General features: G+C 38.9%; 1 protein-coding gene across 5 annotated transcripts in view; it reads left to right on the top strand.

Annotated features, from left to right (window-relative positions):
• Positions 1-16560, top strand: part of lin54 (lin-54 DREAM MuvB core complex component) — a 105613-nt gene extending 89053 nt beyond the window's left edge. For all 5 annotated transcript variants that reach the window (XM_073065022.1, XM_073065020.1, XM_073065024.1 and 2 more), the window contains exons 12-14: positions 3629-3766; positions 9018-9220; positions 11749-16560. In XM_073065022.1, the coding sequence (XP_072921123.1) occupies positions 3629-3766; positions 9018-9220; positions 11749-11950 (543 nt within the window). In that variant the 3' untranslated portion in view covers positions 11951-16560. The remainder of the gene's footprint in view (positions 1-3628; positions 3767-9017; positions 9221-11748) is intronic.
• The last annotated feature ends 2618 nt before the right edge of the window (positions 16561-19178 follow it).

Below are 19178 nucleotides of genomic sequence, written 5' to 3'. Positions count from 1 at the left end.
TTATTGATTGTCTTCCTGTTCTTAACACAGGATTTTGAAAGCTTACGAGAATACTCAAACATGTTATCTGTTACGTTATGATGCCGTTACAAGTGGCTCTTTAAAACATGAGAATAGTTTACTATTTTCCTGAACATTAACTGCAAGTTTATTTGGCTATTTGTGACCTAACTGGAACATTGTTGTCACCTACCTTTAAGAGATAGTTCCCTCACATACATAGCTTACATTCGGAATCCTCTGCAGATCCATTGTCTGAAATCTGGCACCCTTGGGATTGCAAATTTGTTTGATTTTAATGAAGTAAAAACAAAGATGGAGAAGTTATGTGGATGTTCTTCCTGCTCTCCGCTTCCAGCATTTTGAGCTGGTTCGAATTTTATTCCAGTCGTAGGAATTACATAGATGAACATACTACTGTAAATGAAACAACAAAGCTAGAAAATTGTGTAGATATGTAGGCAGCTGTCGATCCCAGGGTATGAGTTTGTGCCTCTGGTGGACTGTGTCCTCCCCAGGGTGCAAGCCTGGACGGGAAGATTTGAAGAACCGGCTGTTGCCCGGATAACGGGTTCCCCCTCTCCACGTCACTGAAGGGAAGGGCAAGCGCCGATACAGCTTGGCACCAGTGTTGTCACAGAGGTTGCCAGAGTGAAGTTGTAAATGATATCAAACTGCCTTAGGGACCCTGGCTCCAGATTTGTCCCCAGGGTTTACTCCCGAAGCCTTTCCCATGGCTGTAAGGCAGCGGAGGTTTAGAATCAGAGTTTTCCTTCTCCTAGGCAGGCTGCCATCCTAGGCTGACAAGCCCCACCTGCCCAAAGCACCTGGTTTTTCCCCTTCTCTTGTCAGTAGAAACAGTTCTGCTGGGCCTCGTAGCTAAGTCATACATGAAGGCCAAGAGTTCAAAAGGCATGCGTTTCTAACAGCCTCTGACAACCAAGTTTGTCAGAGGCTGTTAGAAACGCATGCCTTTTGAAGCACTTTATGGAAGAGAATTAGCAGCTGGATAACTCTCCAACAATGTGTGATATGGACAACAGGATTTTAGGCCATGAACATTTATTAGGCACAAAATGATTACATAGCAACTTATTTCAGAAAGGAACAATTAATTTCTCTTAAACTGTGATTGTCATATTTGTGTGTTCCTAGTAAATTCTTTGTAAGGATTAATGGTGTTGTGCATTAAATTATCTCTATAATCAGAAGGGCTGGATTGATGGCTCAGACAAGAAAATTTGCTTCCCATCATAGGACCTTGACAATATGATTATAGTGTATTTTTAAAATTTTAAACTGAAAATAAAAATATAGTTGAAAAGGAAGCATTTGACTCTTGTGTAGCATCTATGTTCTGTCTGTGATGGCAATCTCGAGCTTCCAGTTATGTTGTTTTAATATCCCTTCCCACTCACACACCAACCTGTCTGTAAGAAGCCTTCTCTATTGCTATGGAGATGCCAAATGCAAATTGGATGAACATCAGTTTGTAATTTCTGTTAGGGTAGCCTATAACCCAATGATAGGTTTTCAATTTTAAGTAAAGCACACTCTCAGAGTTTTTCCTCCACACACACTCACCTTTCAATATGCTTCTTTGCCCTTTACTGCATCCGGTGCTCCTGCAGTAGCCCACTGAGAGACCAGACTGAGGAGGAGCTGTTCTCTGTCTGCAGTGACCATCCCGAGCCCCTGATTGTATGCCATTTTAACTTCATTCCCATTCCCATTCCCATTCCAAACTGACCTGTTCTTGGCCTTTTCCTCTGCCAGGATGTGGCCCATTGCAAATTAGAGAAGCCAGTCCCTGCATTCCACCAGGGTAGTCTACAACCCATTGAGTCTTCCAGCATCAAGTAACTCCTGTCTCCTGTGTTTTTTTAAATTTTTTTCTCCTCCACCCACAACCCTGTTCCATTTCCAGTCCTCCCTTTTTTTCCTCTTTTTCCACTGACCTACTATCCACACATTTTTCCCATCTAGTTCCGTTTGCTTTTCACCTCTCTCCTATGGTTCCGATCACTATCTTCCATGCTTGTCAGATTCCAACACAGATAATCTTTGTATTCCCACCTATCGCCCTCCTAGCTGTATTCACATTTGAGCATTCCTAACCCCCTTGCCCTCCCAAGCTGCTTCTACCTGTTTCTTTTTGTCTGCACCATTTATCATTCACCTGCTTCTGTCTCCCAACTCCTGGTTCTATGTGACCATCATCCTTCACTCCTCCTTGTTCAACCTATCACCTACTGACCAGCCTCATTACTGCCCTTCCCTTCTTTGTACTGGCTTAGTTCCCTCTGCACAGTCAGTACTAATACATAGTTTCAAACCGCAACATCAATGATACCTTTTGCCCTCACAGACGCTGCTCAACCATTGAGCTCCTCCAGAAGATTGCTATTCCAGGTTAAAGCACCTACAGCCTGGGTCTCATTTCTTCTCCCTCTGTTCATCTTCCCAATCCCTTCCCACTTACATATCTGCCCATCATCTCGTCCTCTACAGTCCCCACAAAGCTCTCATCTGGATCCTCCAGCCTCAGTCCTGCCCTCCATTGCACTGTGGTATACTGACAGTCTCTCTTTTTCTTCTCAGTCCCAATGCACAATCTTGACACTAAATGTCAGCATTGATCCTTTGCTTCCACAGTTGATACTTGACTTTCTGAGTTCTTCCAGTATTCTATTTTTTTTTCTCTTTTTATCTCTTCTATTTGTGTGTCTTTTGTCTACAAGGAAGTTAGTTAATTGTCTTAGAAAATGATTTATTCATTGTTCTTTTTAGAAGGAGCCCTGTTATTTGTGGCTTTGGTCTCTTGAAGACGTGATTTATCTCTTCATTCCTTATGAAGTTACCAAACAAGCAATTTTTGCTATATTTTTGTTTTTTTCTACACATCGGGCAGCAACCTTGCCATTTTCATTAGCACTTCTGTCTTTTTTTTTACGAGGCCGAATTGCCAGCTCAATGCTCAACCCAGCATGGACAGAAAGCATGCAGGTGCAAACCCGAGATCGGTGCGGGTGCCACTGCACCACCAGCTAATTTGGCTATGTAAACAACCAATAATGGATAACTAAAGATTGAAAGCCTGCAATAACTGATAATTGAAAAATCTGAAATTCTGAAAACATCTGCAAAAAGAGAAATGGAGTTTACAGCATGATAAACTATCTTTGATCTAACAATGAATCTGTTTCTTTGTTAACAGATATTGCCCGACCTGCTGAGTGTTTCCAGCATTTTTATTTTGGATTATAACTGCCATTCTCACCAGATGTGGCAGCACCAATTGATTTATGGTTTCATGCCTTCTGAAATTTTTTTTTCCTCAACCTTTTATTTAAGCTGAGCATTAACATGAATAAAACCTGTAGACAAATATAAATCTTGAAATGAATTTGTCTCTTAGCTCTTGGGGTTAAATAGGATTTTAAAATCTGAATGCTTGCCTGTGATGCCAGTTCTCTAAAAGAGGATTCCTAAGTAGTTTTTTCTTCTGTTAGTGTGTAGTAGCTTTGATTGGAAAACATAGCAAGAAGGAAAAAGATGCTGCAGCTCTTCATAGCCATTTGGCATTCTCTTATATCTAAATGCCCTAAGTCTTGTCGTTCATTTCCAGGCATGTCTTGACAGAAATCCAGAAGCATTTAAGCCAAAGATCGGAAAAGGCAAAGAGGGTGAATCTGATAGAAGACATAGTAAAGGCTGTAACTGCAAGAGGTCAGGATGTTTGAAAAATTATTGTGAATGCTATGAGGTAAGAATGGATGAATGGGATTTTGTTTCTGGTTCCTATCACTGTACAATCCATTTAAAATCTGTTATCTAGTTGGCTTCCAAAAGGAAGCAAGATCTTTCAAATTTCATTTTTTGCAATGACCATGTACAACTTTGGAGGTGGCACAGTAGCATAGGGGTTAGCATAATTCTATTACAGCACCAGCGATCCAGTTTCAGTTCCGCCGATCTGTAACTAGTTTGTACATCCTCCCCCTGCAGCCTAGGTTTCTCTAGGTGCTCTGGTTTCCTCCCACATTCCAAAGGTGTATAGGTTAGTAGGTTTATTGGTCATTTGGGTGTAATTGGGCAGCACAGGCTCGTTGGGCTGGAAGGGCCTGTTACAATGCTGTACTTTAAATAAAAAAATATATTGACCTTCCTAAATTTATTTCTGTTCTTTCCTGATTGTATTGACCCTTGATCGATACTGATAGCTCAGTTACTTACTCCTGTGAGTTTAATGTTATTGTGAGAAACTTCCAAGTAACCTTACCCACTTCCTGATCCACCGATGGTCCTCCCTCCTGGGTCCATCCACCTGCTACCCATACATTTCACTCATTCCCCCCCCCCCATCTGATTCCATCTGATTCTACTCTGATGGTTTCCATTACCACTTTCCTTTCTTATTAAATTCCATCACCAGTAGGATTTGTCTTCCTGCAGTATCCCTCCTAGCTGTCGTCCCTGCCTTTCCCATTCTCACTAAGTATAACTCTTTGCACTTTGCTTGCCTTCAGCTATCATCCACTTACCTGTCTGCCAACTCCACCCTGCTCAGTCCACCTATCATCTACTGACCCTGTCTTGCTTCCGAATGATTAAATCCAGTTTTCCAAAGTTAATACTGAAACACCAGACTGATTATCATCATACCTCTGCTATACTGCATTCAGTGTTTGTCTTCCCAAATGATAATTAATCCATCAATGAATAACGATTTTAACTTTCATGGTGATCTTTATATTAAGTCTCATCAAAAGGTGTTATAATAATAAATGTACAATGTCCTGTGTATGTTACTCAAAATGGCTTCTTTGGGTTGTTACGAGTAGGAATGCTTCTTTGTCTGATAGGTGTTTCTCTCGCCGTTGTTTCGCTTTAGAATGGCTGATATGGTAATTGTATTCATTTGTTAATCAATGGGGGAATGTTATTGTGTTTTGTGAGGCTGGGAACTTGGGGGAGGGGTTTCGCGGGTTTTTTGGGTGTGAAGAGAGTCGGGAGGAAGACGGACGAGGAAGGTGGACTGGCGCTGAACGGCTCGTAAGACCACCGGGGTGGTCCCAGGTGCGACGAGTGGCGGTCGGATGATTCGTTGATTGAGCACTACACTGACTGAACTTTGATAAGTTGGCGCCTTCTTTAGTTAATGTTAGTAAACTCTATAAAGTGTATTTCATAACGGTATTTGGTGTGAAGTTGATACGGTGAGCGGCGCGAGGCATAAACTCGATTCTCACAGCACCTGCGTGTACGGGAGGTGGGTTGGTGTGTGGCTGGATCTCCTTTTCCCCTAGACATATACCAGCCTTTTGGGTAAGTGTTACATAAGGTTGTCGTGATGGGAGATTTTAAATTTCCCAAATATCGAGTGGCATCTCCCTAGAGCAAGGGATGGAGTTTGTTACGTGTGTTCAAGAAGGTTTCTTGACACAATATGTAGATAAGCCTACAAGAAGAGAGGTTGTACTTGATCTGGTATTGGGAAATGAACCTGGTCAGGTGTCAGATCTCTCAGAGTGGGAGAGCATTTTGGATATAATAATCACAATTCTGTCTCCTTTACCATAGCATTGGAGAGGGATAGGAACAGACAAGTTAAGAAAGCGTTTAATTGGAGTAAGGGGAAATATGAAGCTATCAGGCAGGAACTTGGAAGCATAAATTGGGAACAGATGTTCTCAGGGAAATGTACGGAAGAAATGTGGCAAACGTTCAGGGGATATTTGCGTGGGGTTCTGCGTAGATACATTCCTATGAGACAGGGAAAGGATGTTAGGGTGCAGAAACTGTGGTGTACAAAAGCTGTTGTAAATCCAGTCAAGAAGAAAAGAAGAGCTTATGAAAGGTTCAAAAAACTAGGTAATGATAGAGATCTAGAAGATTATAAGGCTAGCAGGAAGGAGTTTAAGAATGAAATTAGGAGAGCCAACAAGGACCATGAGAAGGCCTTGGCGGACAGAATTAAGGAAAACCCCAAGGCATTCTACAAGTATGTGAAAAGCAAGAGGATAAGACTTCAGAGAATAGGACCAATCAAGTGTGACAGTGGAAAAGAGTGTATGGAGATAGCAGAGGTACTTAATGAGTACTTTGCTTCAGTATTCACTACGGAAAAGGATCTTGGTGATTGTAGGGATGACTTACAGCAGACTGAAAAGCTTGAGCATGTAGATATTAAGAAAGAGGATGTGCTGGAGCTTTTGGAAAGCATCCAGTTGGATGAGATATACCCCAGGCTACTGAGGGAGGAGATTGCTGAGCCTCTGGCGATGATCATTGCATCATCGATGGGGACGGGAGAGGTTCCAGAGGATTGGAGAGTTAAAGATGTTGTTCCTTATTCAAGAAAGGGAGTAGAGATAGCCCAAGAAATTATAGACCAGTGAGTCTTACCTCAGTGGTTGGTAAGTTGATGGAGAAGATCCTGAGAGGCAGGATTTATGAACATTTGGAGAGGCATAATATGATTAGGAATAGTAGTCAGCATGGCTTTGTCAAGGGCAGGTCGTGCCTTATGAGACTGATTGAATTTTTTAAGGTTGTGACATTGATGAAGGTAGAGCAGTAGATGTATATGGATTTCAGCAAGGCATTTGACAAGGTACCCCATGCAAGTCTTATTGAAAAAGTAAGGAGGCATGGGATCCAAGGGGACATTGCTTTGTGGATCCAGAAATGGCTTGCCCATGGAAGGCAAAGAGTGGTTGCAGGTGGGTCATATTCTGCATAGAGGTTGGTTACCAGTGGTGTGCCTTGGCGATCTGTTCTGGGACCCCTACTCTTCGTGATTTTTATAACTGACCTGGATGAAGAAGTGGAGGGATGGGTTAGTAAATTTGCTGATGACAAAGGTTGGAGGAGTTGTGGATAGTGTGGAGGACTGTCAGAGGTTACAGCGGGACATTGATAGGTTGTAAAACTGGGCTGAGAAGTGGCAGATGGAGTTCAACCCAGATAAGTGTAGGGTGGTTCATTTTGGTAGGTCAAATATGATGGCAGAATATAGTATTAATGGTAAGACTCCTGACAGTGTGGAGGATCAGAGGGATCTTGGGGTCTGAGTCCATAGGATGCTCAAAGCAGCTGCGCAGGTCGACTCTGTGGCTAAGAAAGCATACGGTGCATTGGCTTTCATCAATCGTTGGGTTGAGTTTAGGAGCCGAGAGGTAATGTTGCAGCTATATCAGATCTGGTCTTGGAGTACTGTGTTCAGTTCTGGCCACCTCACTACAGGAAGGATGTGGAAACTATAGAAAGGGTGCAGAGGAGATTTACAAGGATGTTGCCTGGATTGGGGAACATACCTTATGAGAATAGGTTGAGTGACTCGGCCTTTTCTCCTTGGAGCGACGGAGGATGAGAGGTGACCTGATAGAGGTGTAAAAGATGATGAGAGGCATTTTTCGTGTGGATAGTCAGAGACTTTTTCCCAGGGCTGAAATGGCTAGCATGAGAGGGCACAGTTTTAAGGTGCTTGTAAGTAGGTACAGAGGAGGTGGCGGGGTAAGTTTTTATACACAGAGACTGGTGAGTGCATGGAATGGGCTGCCGGCGACTGTGGTGGAGGCGGATACAATAGGGTCTTTTAAGCTTCATGGAGCTTAGAAAAATCGAGGGCTATAGGTAAGGCTAGGTAATTTCTTAAGTTAAGGCCATGTTTGGTGCAGCTTTGTGGGTCGAAGGGCCTGTATTGTGCTGTCGGTTTTCTATATTTCTAACTCTTGAAAAAAAGTTTATCAAAAACAAGTTTTGGATTTGTAGTAGAGAAGGTCAAAAATGGTATTATCCATTGAGAGGTATAGGGATCAGAGGATCGGCATAAATAATACATGGACAGTTTGTATGGACATCTATAAAAAGAACCAGGCAATAACATCATAAGAGGGATCAAATAGAAACCTGTGAAGAAAGAGTAAAGGAATAACATTTCAAAAATTATTGGTGGATGTGTTGACAGTGGATATTGATTTCAGAATTGCTGAAATTCTTGGAAGAGTGCTAGACAAAATTTTAAGGTTGTGAGAAGTGCACAAAGTGGGCACGATTGTGAACCAAAGCAATTGTTAACTTTTATGTGCTGCAGAGTATTTGATCCTTTAAAAATAGATTCAGAGAAACTTGTACTTTATAAAGAAGGAATCAATGAATACAGTGTCATATTTCTATTTATTCCGTGTGTCTGTTGAGTTATGAGAAAATATTTTGAACTTAGGATATTTTAATGTTAAACCTGTTTCTAACTCAAATTAGGGTGCTTTTATCTTGTCTCTTGCTGCTTTGAAAACTTGAATTTGGCCCCTTAATCTTTCACCCAGATAAATGATGCATTTAACATCAAGAGCATAAATAATTCTGGAGCTCTTCCCCTTGCCTGACTATTTTTCTCTTTCACGAATGGAAAGGAAATTTTTGAGGTATGTACCAGGCTGTCAGTCCCCTACTGCCAATGATTCTTCATGAGTGTAGGTCCAAGAATCAACCTCAATCATATCTTATATGACAAACATTCAGACAAACTCCTGATAACATTTTACACTTGTAAATGATATACATGTGTTATAAATCCCTACAAATGTGTGAATTTTAAAAACATTTCCTCTTTCAGACTAAATATTGGTGAAGGAGAGTGTTTAATTAATTTGGAGTCTATGTGGTCTTAACCTTTGCAAAATTTGTGTTAAATCTTCACTGTGACAGAAATGGAAAGTCTGTGGTGGCATTCTAGTATTGCAAAATTTTAAGAGGTTTGATTTCTTTAAAGCTGAAAACAATCCTTACTAAATTACATTGAGAGAAATAGGTAGGCAATTTGCTCAGCTCTCGTGCTCAGCCCAACAATTTGACATTAATCTCAAAATTGATATGATGCTAGCTAACTTCATCTGTTCTCTCTGAAGCATTATCTGTTACTAGAGTTCCCTGTTTTAGAGATGATGATGAGGCATGAGTGAAATAGCGCCCGACTGAGAACTAATGTTTCCCTGCGTGTTTTTGCTCATCAGGCAAAGATCATGTGTTCCTCAATATGTAAGTGTGTCGGCTGTAAAAATTTTGAAGAGAGCCCGGAGCGGAAAACGCTAATGCATTTGGCAGATGCTGCAGAGGTTCGTGTACAGCAACAGACGGCTGCGAAGACCAAGCTTTCATCACAGATTTCTGACCTACTCACCAGAACAACACCAGCTGTTACAAGTGGTGGAGGAAAGTAAGTGGATCACTGATTCAAATCTTGGCCAGGTTGTAGATTTCAGATTTCATAAAATGGATATTATTCATTAAATCAAAAAAAATTTGCCACATGCAGCCATTTGGCATAATGTGACAATGCTGGCCAAAGGGAAATGCTACTTAGATTAATCTCTTGTCCCACCCTCCATGTACACCAGGGGTTTCGAGAGCACCATCTTCTCTCAACCCCCTTGTCACAGAAAACCTCAGACTCACTGAAATCTCATAATTCAAGTTATGCAGTCTTGTCTCCCAGATAACCAATATAGGTGATAGCCATGTTATAGAGGAATTGTGTTCCTACATAACAGTCTGTATTTTAATTATCCATAACCTGGAGCTGCATCATCAGCACATGCATCAAGAAATACAAATTGGAAAAAAATGTTTATTCAATTACTGTTTACCCCACATAAATTCCAAAGTGAACTTTATTCAATATCTTGAATTTTTAAGTAGTAATTTTTGACTCTGTAAGGGCGAATCTCCATTACCTGAATGGCCATAATACGGGGGTTGCACGAAAACTCTTTAATGTTATAATATTCTCTTTGCTTATCCTTGTCCCACCTACCTTATGCCATCTTACCAGCTTTCAGGGATTGTGATCGTGCTGCGATGTTTCTTCTGCACATCAGGGATTCTACCTTGCATTGCATATTCTTTCCTCAATTCCATTTTCTAAGACTTCTCCCAACTTTATTCCATATAGCATTATTTTCCCACCTGATCCAGCCATTGATATTTCTGTCAACACTTCCATCTACTTTTTCACAATCAATCTTTCAGCCAGCTTTGGTATCATCTGGAAGTGCAGGTATATCTAAAAATGATTTTGGCATTAAAGACTTAATTCATTTGAGCTCAATTTTTGTTCAGTTTATAAAGGTCTATTAAATGGTTCCCTCAGAATTGATTCTTCTTTCTGAAAGTACTCTTTCTCAATAGCTCTGTAATATATTTCCAAGCATGCTGACATATCCCTGTTTGGGAGTAGAGGTCACTGGAGTGTGTTTGGTGTTGGAATGGTTGGAGTGTGTACCTACAGTGCATTTCACACCTAATACACAATTTACCCATGAAGTGCTTATGGTCAAGTGGATGAAAATTGTGCCAATCAAGTACACAGGTAGTTTGTCCTGGGTATTCAGAATTGTTAGACCTGCAGTTACCCAGACAAATACTCTATCATGCTCCCAACTTTTGTCTTGCAGATGATAGAGAAGTTTTGAAATGTCAGGTGATGAGATACCACAAAATACCCAACCTCTGACCTGCTGTTCTCACCATAGTGTTTTATCTGTGGTCAAAATGAATTTTGATCAGCTGTGACCTCATTCCCCCCCCCCCCCCCCCCCGCCTCCAAGCAGGATGACAGTGGCGGTAGTTCAGGAAGTTACTTCTATTGGAGGATTGTGATTGGACCCTTGTGTAGAAGGTCATTATTTTGTACTTGTGATGTGTGAATTTACTTGACACTTCTCAGCAATGCTAAAATGTTGTCCAGGTCTTATTGCATTCAGACATACATTTTGATAAGGACTTGAATACGAGTAGACGTTCCAGCTTCTGACTGTATGGTGAAAGGAAAGTAACTGATGAAACAGTTTGGTGGCAAAGGGGCTTTGGTGGCTTGGTGCTGGGGCTGGAATGATTGACCTCCAACAATCAATAACCAACTAAGTATGGCAAAGTACTTTCCCTTTGTTCATTGTTTTAACCTTGTACCAGTAATCTCTGATGCCATATTGAATGCTGCCTTGATGTTAAGGTCAGTTAAGTGTATCTCACACCTGGAAATCTATCATTTGGTCCCAGTTTGGACCATGAGTACAACAAGGTCTGGACCCCACTAGTTCTGGCAAAGCAAACTATATGTAGTTTATCAAGTAATTAGTGAATGAGCGCTACGCATTAATGTTGTCAGTGGCACTCCTTATTTTCTGAAGATTGGGAATGGACTGATTGGGGGTGGGGTGCAGAAATTAGCTTGATTTTGGTTTGCCCTGTCTTTTGTGGAATGGGTGAACTTGGACAATTTTACACATTACTATATAGTTACCAGTGTTGACTAAAGGCTAGACTGGAGTCTTCAGCATACAGCTAGGTTGTCTGATCCCAAAGCAGTTATTAGTGTCCAGTGCCTTCTCCCTTTTCTTGGTATATGAGGTGAATTTGAATTGACTAAAAACTAGCTTCTGTGATCATGGGGTGTCAGCAAGAAGCTGAGATGGATCTTAACTTTATAATTATGGCTCTATGCCTATCATTCACTGGGCACGTTTTGAATGTGCCAAGTGATTGTCAATTAGTTTACTTCCTATTCTCCATCTTCCAAAATCAATTTTAAAAGAACTATTCCCATTGTTTTTTTCTTGTACCAAATTCCCCTTGGATATCAGATAATGCACAGAAGAATTTTTCCAAAAGCTTCTTTATAAGCTATAAGAACTCTTAATGGTTCCCTTTTGATAGACTCTTAATTTTAAGTCTTTCTTTTTTCAGGTTACCTTTCACATTTGTTACAAAGGAAGTGGCAGAAGCAACGTGTGAGTGTCTTCTTGCACAAGCTGAGGAAGGAGAGAAAAATAGCCAAACAAAAGCTGCCACTGAGCGGATGATTCTGGAAGAATTTGGCCGTTGCTTAATGCAGATTATAAACTCAGCAGGCAAAGCCAAAGGAGATGCTTGTGCCCTGAGCTGCTGATCCATTTGTGCTCCACTACAGGAGCTGAACAGGAAGAACCATTTAAGAAAATTCTGCAAAGATTTTAAAACAAAAACATGTTTTGGGCTTGTCATGTTTTACAGCTGTACGGTTAGCAAAGGCTTTCAATAAGTCAGATTATTTCTTAGCAGATTTTCTGCCATTTGTCTGACTACGGTGCCTTTTTTAAATTTCAAATGCTTAGGATACAAAGTAGATTTTATGATGTAAATCAGTGTGAATATGCAAAACTTATGAAGGAGGCACTATTTTGAAGCTTTTGATGACATTTTAGGTGTTTTGCGCCCCTCTATGCAAGGCTGCTCTCTTTGTTGATCATCTGTCACTCAAGATGTTAGGATTTCTTTTAGTATTCTATTCTTCCATCCCCCAGAATGACAACTATCTTTTAGTCTGAGCTACAAACTGGATTTAACAATGGAAGAACTGTACCCACTGTTAAACAACCTCTCGGAAATGACTTTCAACAAACTCTACAAGGATCAAGTTTTTGATACAAGGACTCTGTTTTAAAATATGTATTGGGACTGTGGGTGAAAATTAGATTTTAAGTGGCTGAAAAGCTTAGCATTATGTGTGATTGTTTTTTTGATAATATAGATGTACATACCCTTCCTTTTGGGTTACACCATTACTTGTTTCAGAGCACATTGATAATACGTTAACCTACAATTACCAATTGCTAGATATTGCTTGACTTCAGTGGTGCTTTATCACACTCGTGATCAATTCAAAATTGCACCTTTTGGAACTCTCTAGGTCATCGGTTCTCTTGATAGTTGACCATTTGAAACTTCTGCTGGTGAGTAGCCTCACCTCAAACCTGCCAATGGACTAGACTGCAGGATGGCACAGTATAGTGTGGTGTGAGGGATTTTCGGGTCCTCCCACACAAATTGCCCTTCTTAGGCATTTCTGCCATGAGACAAGTGCCCATGCAGAAGCATAGCTGGTTTCCTGCCAAAAGGGCAGATTGGAGTAATGAGGCATTCCTGGTTTAACTCAACAGTATTGGCTGTGGTGTTGAAACAACATCTCATTTATGAATGGCTGTCTTAAAAGGGAGAAACAAATGTAATGGTAATCTGTTTATCTTTCATGTCTGAGAGGTACTCTTTATCAAATATAGGTGATCCAACATTGTGGGAAAAAAACACTTTTTTAATGTAAGTATTTTATTTTCTATTAAAGCATATTTGCACGTCCTTATTGTGTTGAAAATTCTACAACCATTTTGAAGGTTGGCAACTTGGAATAGGAAATCTAAAAGTGACATTGTTAACCTGAACGTATTCATTTACTGTGACAGTGCAATATGCAAAAAATCAAGACACCTTCTTTTAACCTTGACCTATAAATGTGGGCAAACTGAAACTCATCCATAATTAGTTCCTTTCAAAACAAAATAAAGTGCTTTCTAAAGTATTGCTACATGATTTATTTGTATATGCAGCTATAGAAAGACCTTTTGGAAATATTCCTGTTTAACATCAAGATCAAGCAGTCAGCTTAATAAAACTAGTGCTCTCAGTGTCATAATCTTCACCGAAGCTTGTTAATTACTGCTATTTTCATGTAACAAGGAATAGTCTGTTAAATGATAGATAAAAATGTTTTTAAGAATGTATTTTTACAGAATGTTAGAACAGGGTATTTGATGCTAATTAAAAATCCATACTTGCCTTAGATTAATTATTATGACTTGAGCAAAGGTATATAAAAAGTCTTTTAATGGACAACTTGCTTCTCAAGCTTCTATTTTATCAGGTCTTAAGTGGGGATATGCGTAGTTTATCTCTGCTGTACTAGTGATTGGAGTGCTTTACTAATTTTGTATATACTGTTAATTTAGTCACTGCAGCTGTATTATGTCATTTTAAATAGTGAACACAAAAAGACCTGGGCTAACCAATATAATTTGGAGTAAGTATGTAGATTGTAAAAATTGTGTGGTTTCTTTGGGTGTTTTGCTGGCATTAATTTAAAGAAGCAGATTTCAGGCACCTCTGATTTTTTTCCCTTTGTATTTTCCCTGTGCATTTTCCTCTGATTTATCTGTATTTCTCCATTTTTCGTGTAATACTATTTCTTGCTACTCCATTCAAATGCATTGCAATAAGCTTAATGTAATATTAAATGAATTCATTGCCTTCTGTGTCACATCTGAAAAGAGAAGCATGCTTTATTTCTGTTACATTCATTTTAATTATATTTGGTTAAATAGGTTTTATATGAAAACTTTGAAGTTATAGTGTAACTTCAGGTAATACCTTTAGTTGTGAGGTTATTTTTAAACGGTGCTATAAACCTGATAAATTGGAGAACATAAGTAATAAAAGCAGAAAGCATTGAAGATAGAGGGTTAGGCAGAATCTGGAAAAAGAAAGTAAGTTTACATTTCAGATAAATTACATTTTATTAGGGTGGTCATGAAGAAACATTGGTTCTGTCTGTCTCTGTACAGGAGCTGCCTGACCTGTTGTGTACCCCAACGTTTTTGTATCAGATTTCCAACACTTGCTTTTTTTTTGCTTTTCGGTGAACATTAGTACTTGAATAGATGACACACTCCATTCATCATACTTAAATATTTCAGATGCAGGATTTAGGATGACCATGTAACATTGAAAAGCAGTGCATGTTCTTTGTACTGTTTGTAACAATCTCAGTAAGCAACATTTACTCAAACATAATTATGCTACTTTTGCAACTTTGTCTTAAGTTGTGACAATCTCAGTAGAGATTTCCAAATTGCTGTCATTTTCACAGCTTGATGAATTCCATTTGGACAGATTGGAAAACACATTTAAGCAGACCCATTAAATATGTAGCATCACTCATCAACTTTCTACTGATGACGCCCTTTATTTAGGTAGACATCAATTTCAAGAGGTTGGAGAATAAACCACAATGATTGCAATTTTGGAATTTAATTTTAAAATGTATATGCTAAATGATAACCTGACACAATTTAAGGAAGTATTCTGATGGAGACCAGAGTAATTATATTTTTAAGATGGTATTGGAAGGGATCTGTGCACCGGGGTACTTGAGTCTCTGGCGTGGATCCTTTATTTTCTGATCCAAATTTCAATTGTTCACCTGCATTGCTATGGAGAAGAACTGAGAAAAGCCATATGAAATCCATAAATCCTCCCTAATGTTCTTGTCCACCTCCGAGCAACTTGCTGTGTGGCATTGGATAACACTCATAAGCAGGTGACCCCCCCCCCCCAACCTTCACACTTGCAGTCTGTGTGCAATCTCGTAAGAAGTTCACACCTTCCTAAGAATAAAATTGGATAAGCAGTTGTAGTTTAGCTTGTTTTTGTTGTTGGATTTTCTCTTTCAGATCCCTGTACAGTGTTTCCCACACAAAGGAGCAAGAAAACAGCTGGAGATGCAAGTTACGAGGTTTGGTTATGTGGGTTTCTCTAAATTGTTTCTTCATTGAATCAGTAAAGAAACAGATGGGTTTCATCTTCAGCCTGTTCTTCTGGAATTGTGTTATATATTTGTTAAATTTTGTATGATTTAAAATTTTAACCATGATGCCAGGCATGTGACATAACACACAACCTTGTTGCTTCCTTTGTTTTATCCTGTCTTGTCTGCTGACTCTTATCAGCAGCCCCATTGAGGGCATCTACCTAGAGCTGCTTCCGAATAGCATTAACAAAGCTTCAGGACCTAGAGCATGGACTGAAAGTAAGATTTATAGGTCAGTAAGACCTACCTAAGCATCTATTGAAATGTTGTTGGTCCAAGAATTTATCAAGTAATCCTTCCTGACAATGTCATATCTTAAGTTAAAATCTTGTCTGATTCTCATTTTCTACGAGTTAAGAAATCCATATTCTTTTCCCCATCTTAAACCTTTTTCTTGTCACCACCTACTTCGACATATACAAGATCTAACAAATCTTAATGATGGGAAATTGTTCTACTTTCTATTTTAGGGGATATATTTTAAGAAAAAATACTGATGTTTTCTGTATATTTACATATTTATTGTCCTATCCAACTGAAACTATAGACTTACTAGTGGCATTGTAAAATTGTGAGATTTTGAGAAGTAAAATACAATGCTGGCATTTTAATCCAAATTTGGTTTAGAAATGTAATGGCAGTCATGCTTAATATTTTAATTTAAATATTGCATTTTATAGTCACCTTTTTTCTATATAATTTGCATTTTGGAACACTGTTAGAATTGGATTATGATTTCCCTGCAAGTTGAAGCTCTTGTCACCTAGATTTGAAATTTTCCTGAGATTGTGATGCTAAGCTTATTTTGTTGAATATCCAGTGTAACTTATGATTTTAACTATTTTCAATTATAAAATTCTAACAAAACATTTAATACTTTACCGGCATTACTTTGCACTTAACGTACCTGGTGTACAAGTAGCGCAGTATTTGCATTGATCTATAGTCCGCTGGATAAAAGGTCTGAAATAATTGAAATGATTAATGGCAGTTAAATATCATAAATGCTCATTTTTCATGTGTGTTGCTGCTTGTGTGCACTTTGAATTAATAAACAAGGACCTGGGATGACAGCAACTGACATCCCATCATTCTGTTGTTATGTGTCTTTATAAATCATTTTGTCTTTATATTTATATTTATATACTCTGTACTAAAACTGTATGCATTTAGTTATTGGTGATGTTCAGAAAAATATCTGACTGTTGCACTGTTTCATGATGTCACTAGCAACATTGAATAGGTTCAGCACTTAATTTTTTTAAGAGAAATCAGCTGTAACTATCAGAGCATGGTACTTATGACTTATCGTTAAATGTCTGAATGAACAAATGATAAAGGGAATCTATACATTAAACACTGTACACTGATTAACTGCTTTTGAGACACCTGCTGCAGTTTCCAATTTTGTTTTTCCTTTTAAGTGGTGACATTATACAGGGGTGGGGGAGAGAGACAGCAAGAGATCATCACCTTAATGCCCTATAACTCAATTATAACTGGCATGTACTTTTTAAGCAATGGCCCCCCACATTTGTCTGCGATTTTCAGACATCAGCGACTTGCCTAATAATCTGGAAGAATTTTGTTGCAGTGGTTAGAACAAATTTGGGTCTAAATGTTCATTGTTTCTTAATGATTTCCCACAATAAATTGAATTCTGAAGCTATTCGTGTTTATTATTTTTACTTGTAACTCTTAGCATTTTTTGAGTTGTGTACTTTAATGTGAATTTTTATATATAGTAAAAAATCTACATTTATAATAGATAGTATCATGGGTCATTTGTTTTATCGTTCATTTCTCATGATTTTAACAGGCTACCTTTGGTTTTTATTTGCATTTGGCCTGCAGTCTGGAATGGTTGAATGCAGGTCATCACCTGAAGATACAAACAATAACTGAGGAACTTATATTTGAAACACCAGTCTGTTCTTCATTGTTGCCGATAATTAAAACCTGCCCCACTTATAGACATTTTAAATTAGACTTTTCTGAACTGTAATATATATTTAAAAGATATCTTTAACAGGAGGATATTGTAATAATTTGTTTTCTTCTCAAAACTATAAACCAAATTGCATATTTTTGATATTGAGCTTTGCTATTTGTCCCATTTGGTTTTCTTTTGTGTGGATAACTTCACAAGGTACTATTAATTTTAAATGTAAAATGTAGTTAACCGCAACTGTATGGTTCTCTTTCCAAGGAGAAATTAAAGATACAGTGCCTATAAAAGAATTCACCCCCCCCCCCTCCCCTTTGGAAGTTGTGATGAGATGTTAAGGTTTATCCAATATGGACTATGCCTTTAAAAAGACAGAGTGTGTACTGATTCGGAGAGAGAGCGCACCAAACAGCCCGTGAGTTGCCATGGTTACGGAAGGGTGGAGCTATATGATGGACAGCTGGCGTTCAGCATGTTTGGGATATATACAAGGTCAGCTGGCTTTTCAGACAGACACACAGGAGACACAGAAGAAATAGACACTGGATGAGCTTTGTGTGCCCCCGAAAGGGTAGTTTTGCTCGTACTGTGGAAAAGGGGTGACCGGTGGAAAGCTATCAGTGTGTTTAACCCTTGCCTGGGTTGGTAGCTTTACCATGTGAAGACAGTACCCTTTTGTGTGGTCACAGTCGGTGACTTTAACAGGACTTCAGAGGACAACGTGGGAAGAATCGACAGCATTGGCTTACTTGGAAAACAAATCAACTCTCTCTCTCTCCTCAAATTATTCAACTCAATATCACAAACTGAACTGAATTCATACCTATACCATCGTAAGACTATCATTTACCACCTAAACTTGAAGAAGTTTGGGGTTTCATATTTACACACTTATATATGCATAAATTCTGCTAACCTGTTTAACCTCTTTATCTTGGTTTATATTACATTACATAGATCCTAATAAAATAGTGTTTGTTAACAGAAGACTCAGAATCCAGGTGTGTTCCATTTCTGCTGGCTCTTTTAACCAGTTATGGGATATGAAACAAAGTTAGCGTGTTTTATTGTTTTACAACATTGAATCACAGTGGATTTAATTTCAATTTTTTGACACTGGACACTAATCAACAGAAAAGACTCTTCTGTGTCAAAGTGAAAACAAATTTCTACAAATTTCTCTAAATTTATTACAATTATTAAACAGAAAATAATTGATTGCATAATAACTCATCCCCGTCAAGTCAGTATTTAGTAGATGCACCTTTGGCAGCAATTACAACATTGACTCTGTGTGGAAAGGTCTCTATCAGCTTTGCATATCTGGACACAGCTATTTTTCCCCATTCTTCTTTACAAAACTGCTCAAGCTCTGTCAGAGTGCATGAGTGAACAGCCCTTTTCAAGTCCATACACAAATTCTCAATTAGATTGAGGTCTGGACTCTGACTTACCCTCTCCAGGGCATTAACTTTGTTGTTTTATGCCATTCCTGTGTAACTTTTGCTTTATGCTTGGAGTCATTGTCTTGCTGGAAAGTAAATCTACCAAGTTGCATCAGGTTTTCCTCCAGGATTTCCCTGTGTTTTGCTGCATTCATTTTACTCTCTACCTTCACAAGCCTTCCAGAGCCTGCTACTGTGAAGCATCCCCACTGCATGATGCAGTCATCGCCATGCTTCACTTTAGGGATGGTGTGTTTTTGATATGCGGTGTTCGGCTTACGCTAAACATAGCATTTAGTCTGATGGCCAAAAAACTCAATTTTGG

The sequence above is a fragment of the Hemitrygon akajei genome, chromosome 13, assembly GCF_048418815.1.
Source record: "Hemitrygon akajei chromosome 13, sHemAka1.3, whole genome shotgun sequence".
NCBI classification, from domain to species: Eukaryota; Metazoa; Chordata; class Chondrichthyes; order Myliobatiformes; family Dasyatidae; genus Hemitrygon; species Hemitrygon akajei.
This window is presented reverse-complemented; position numbering and strand designations above follow the sequence as displayed.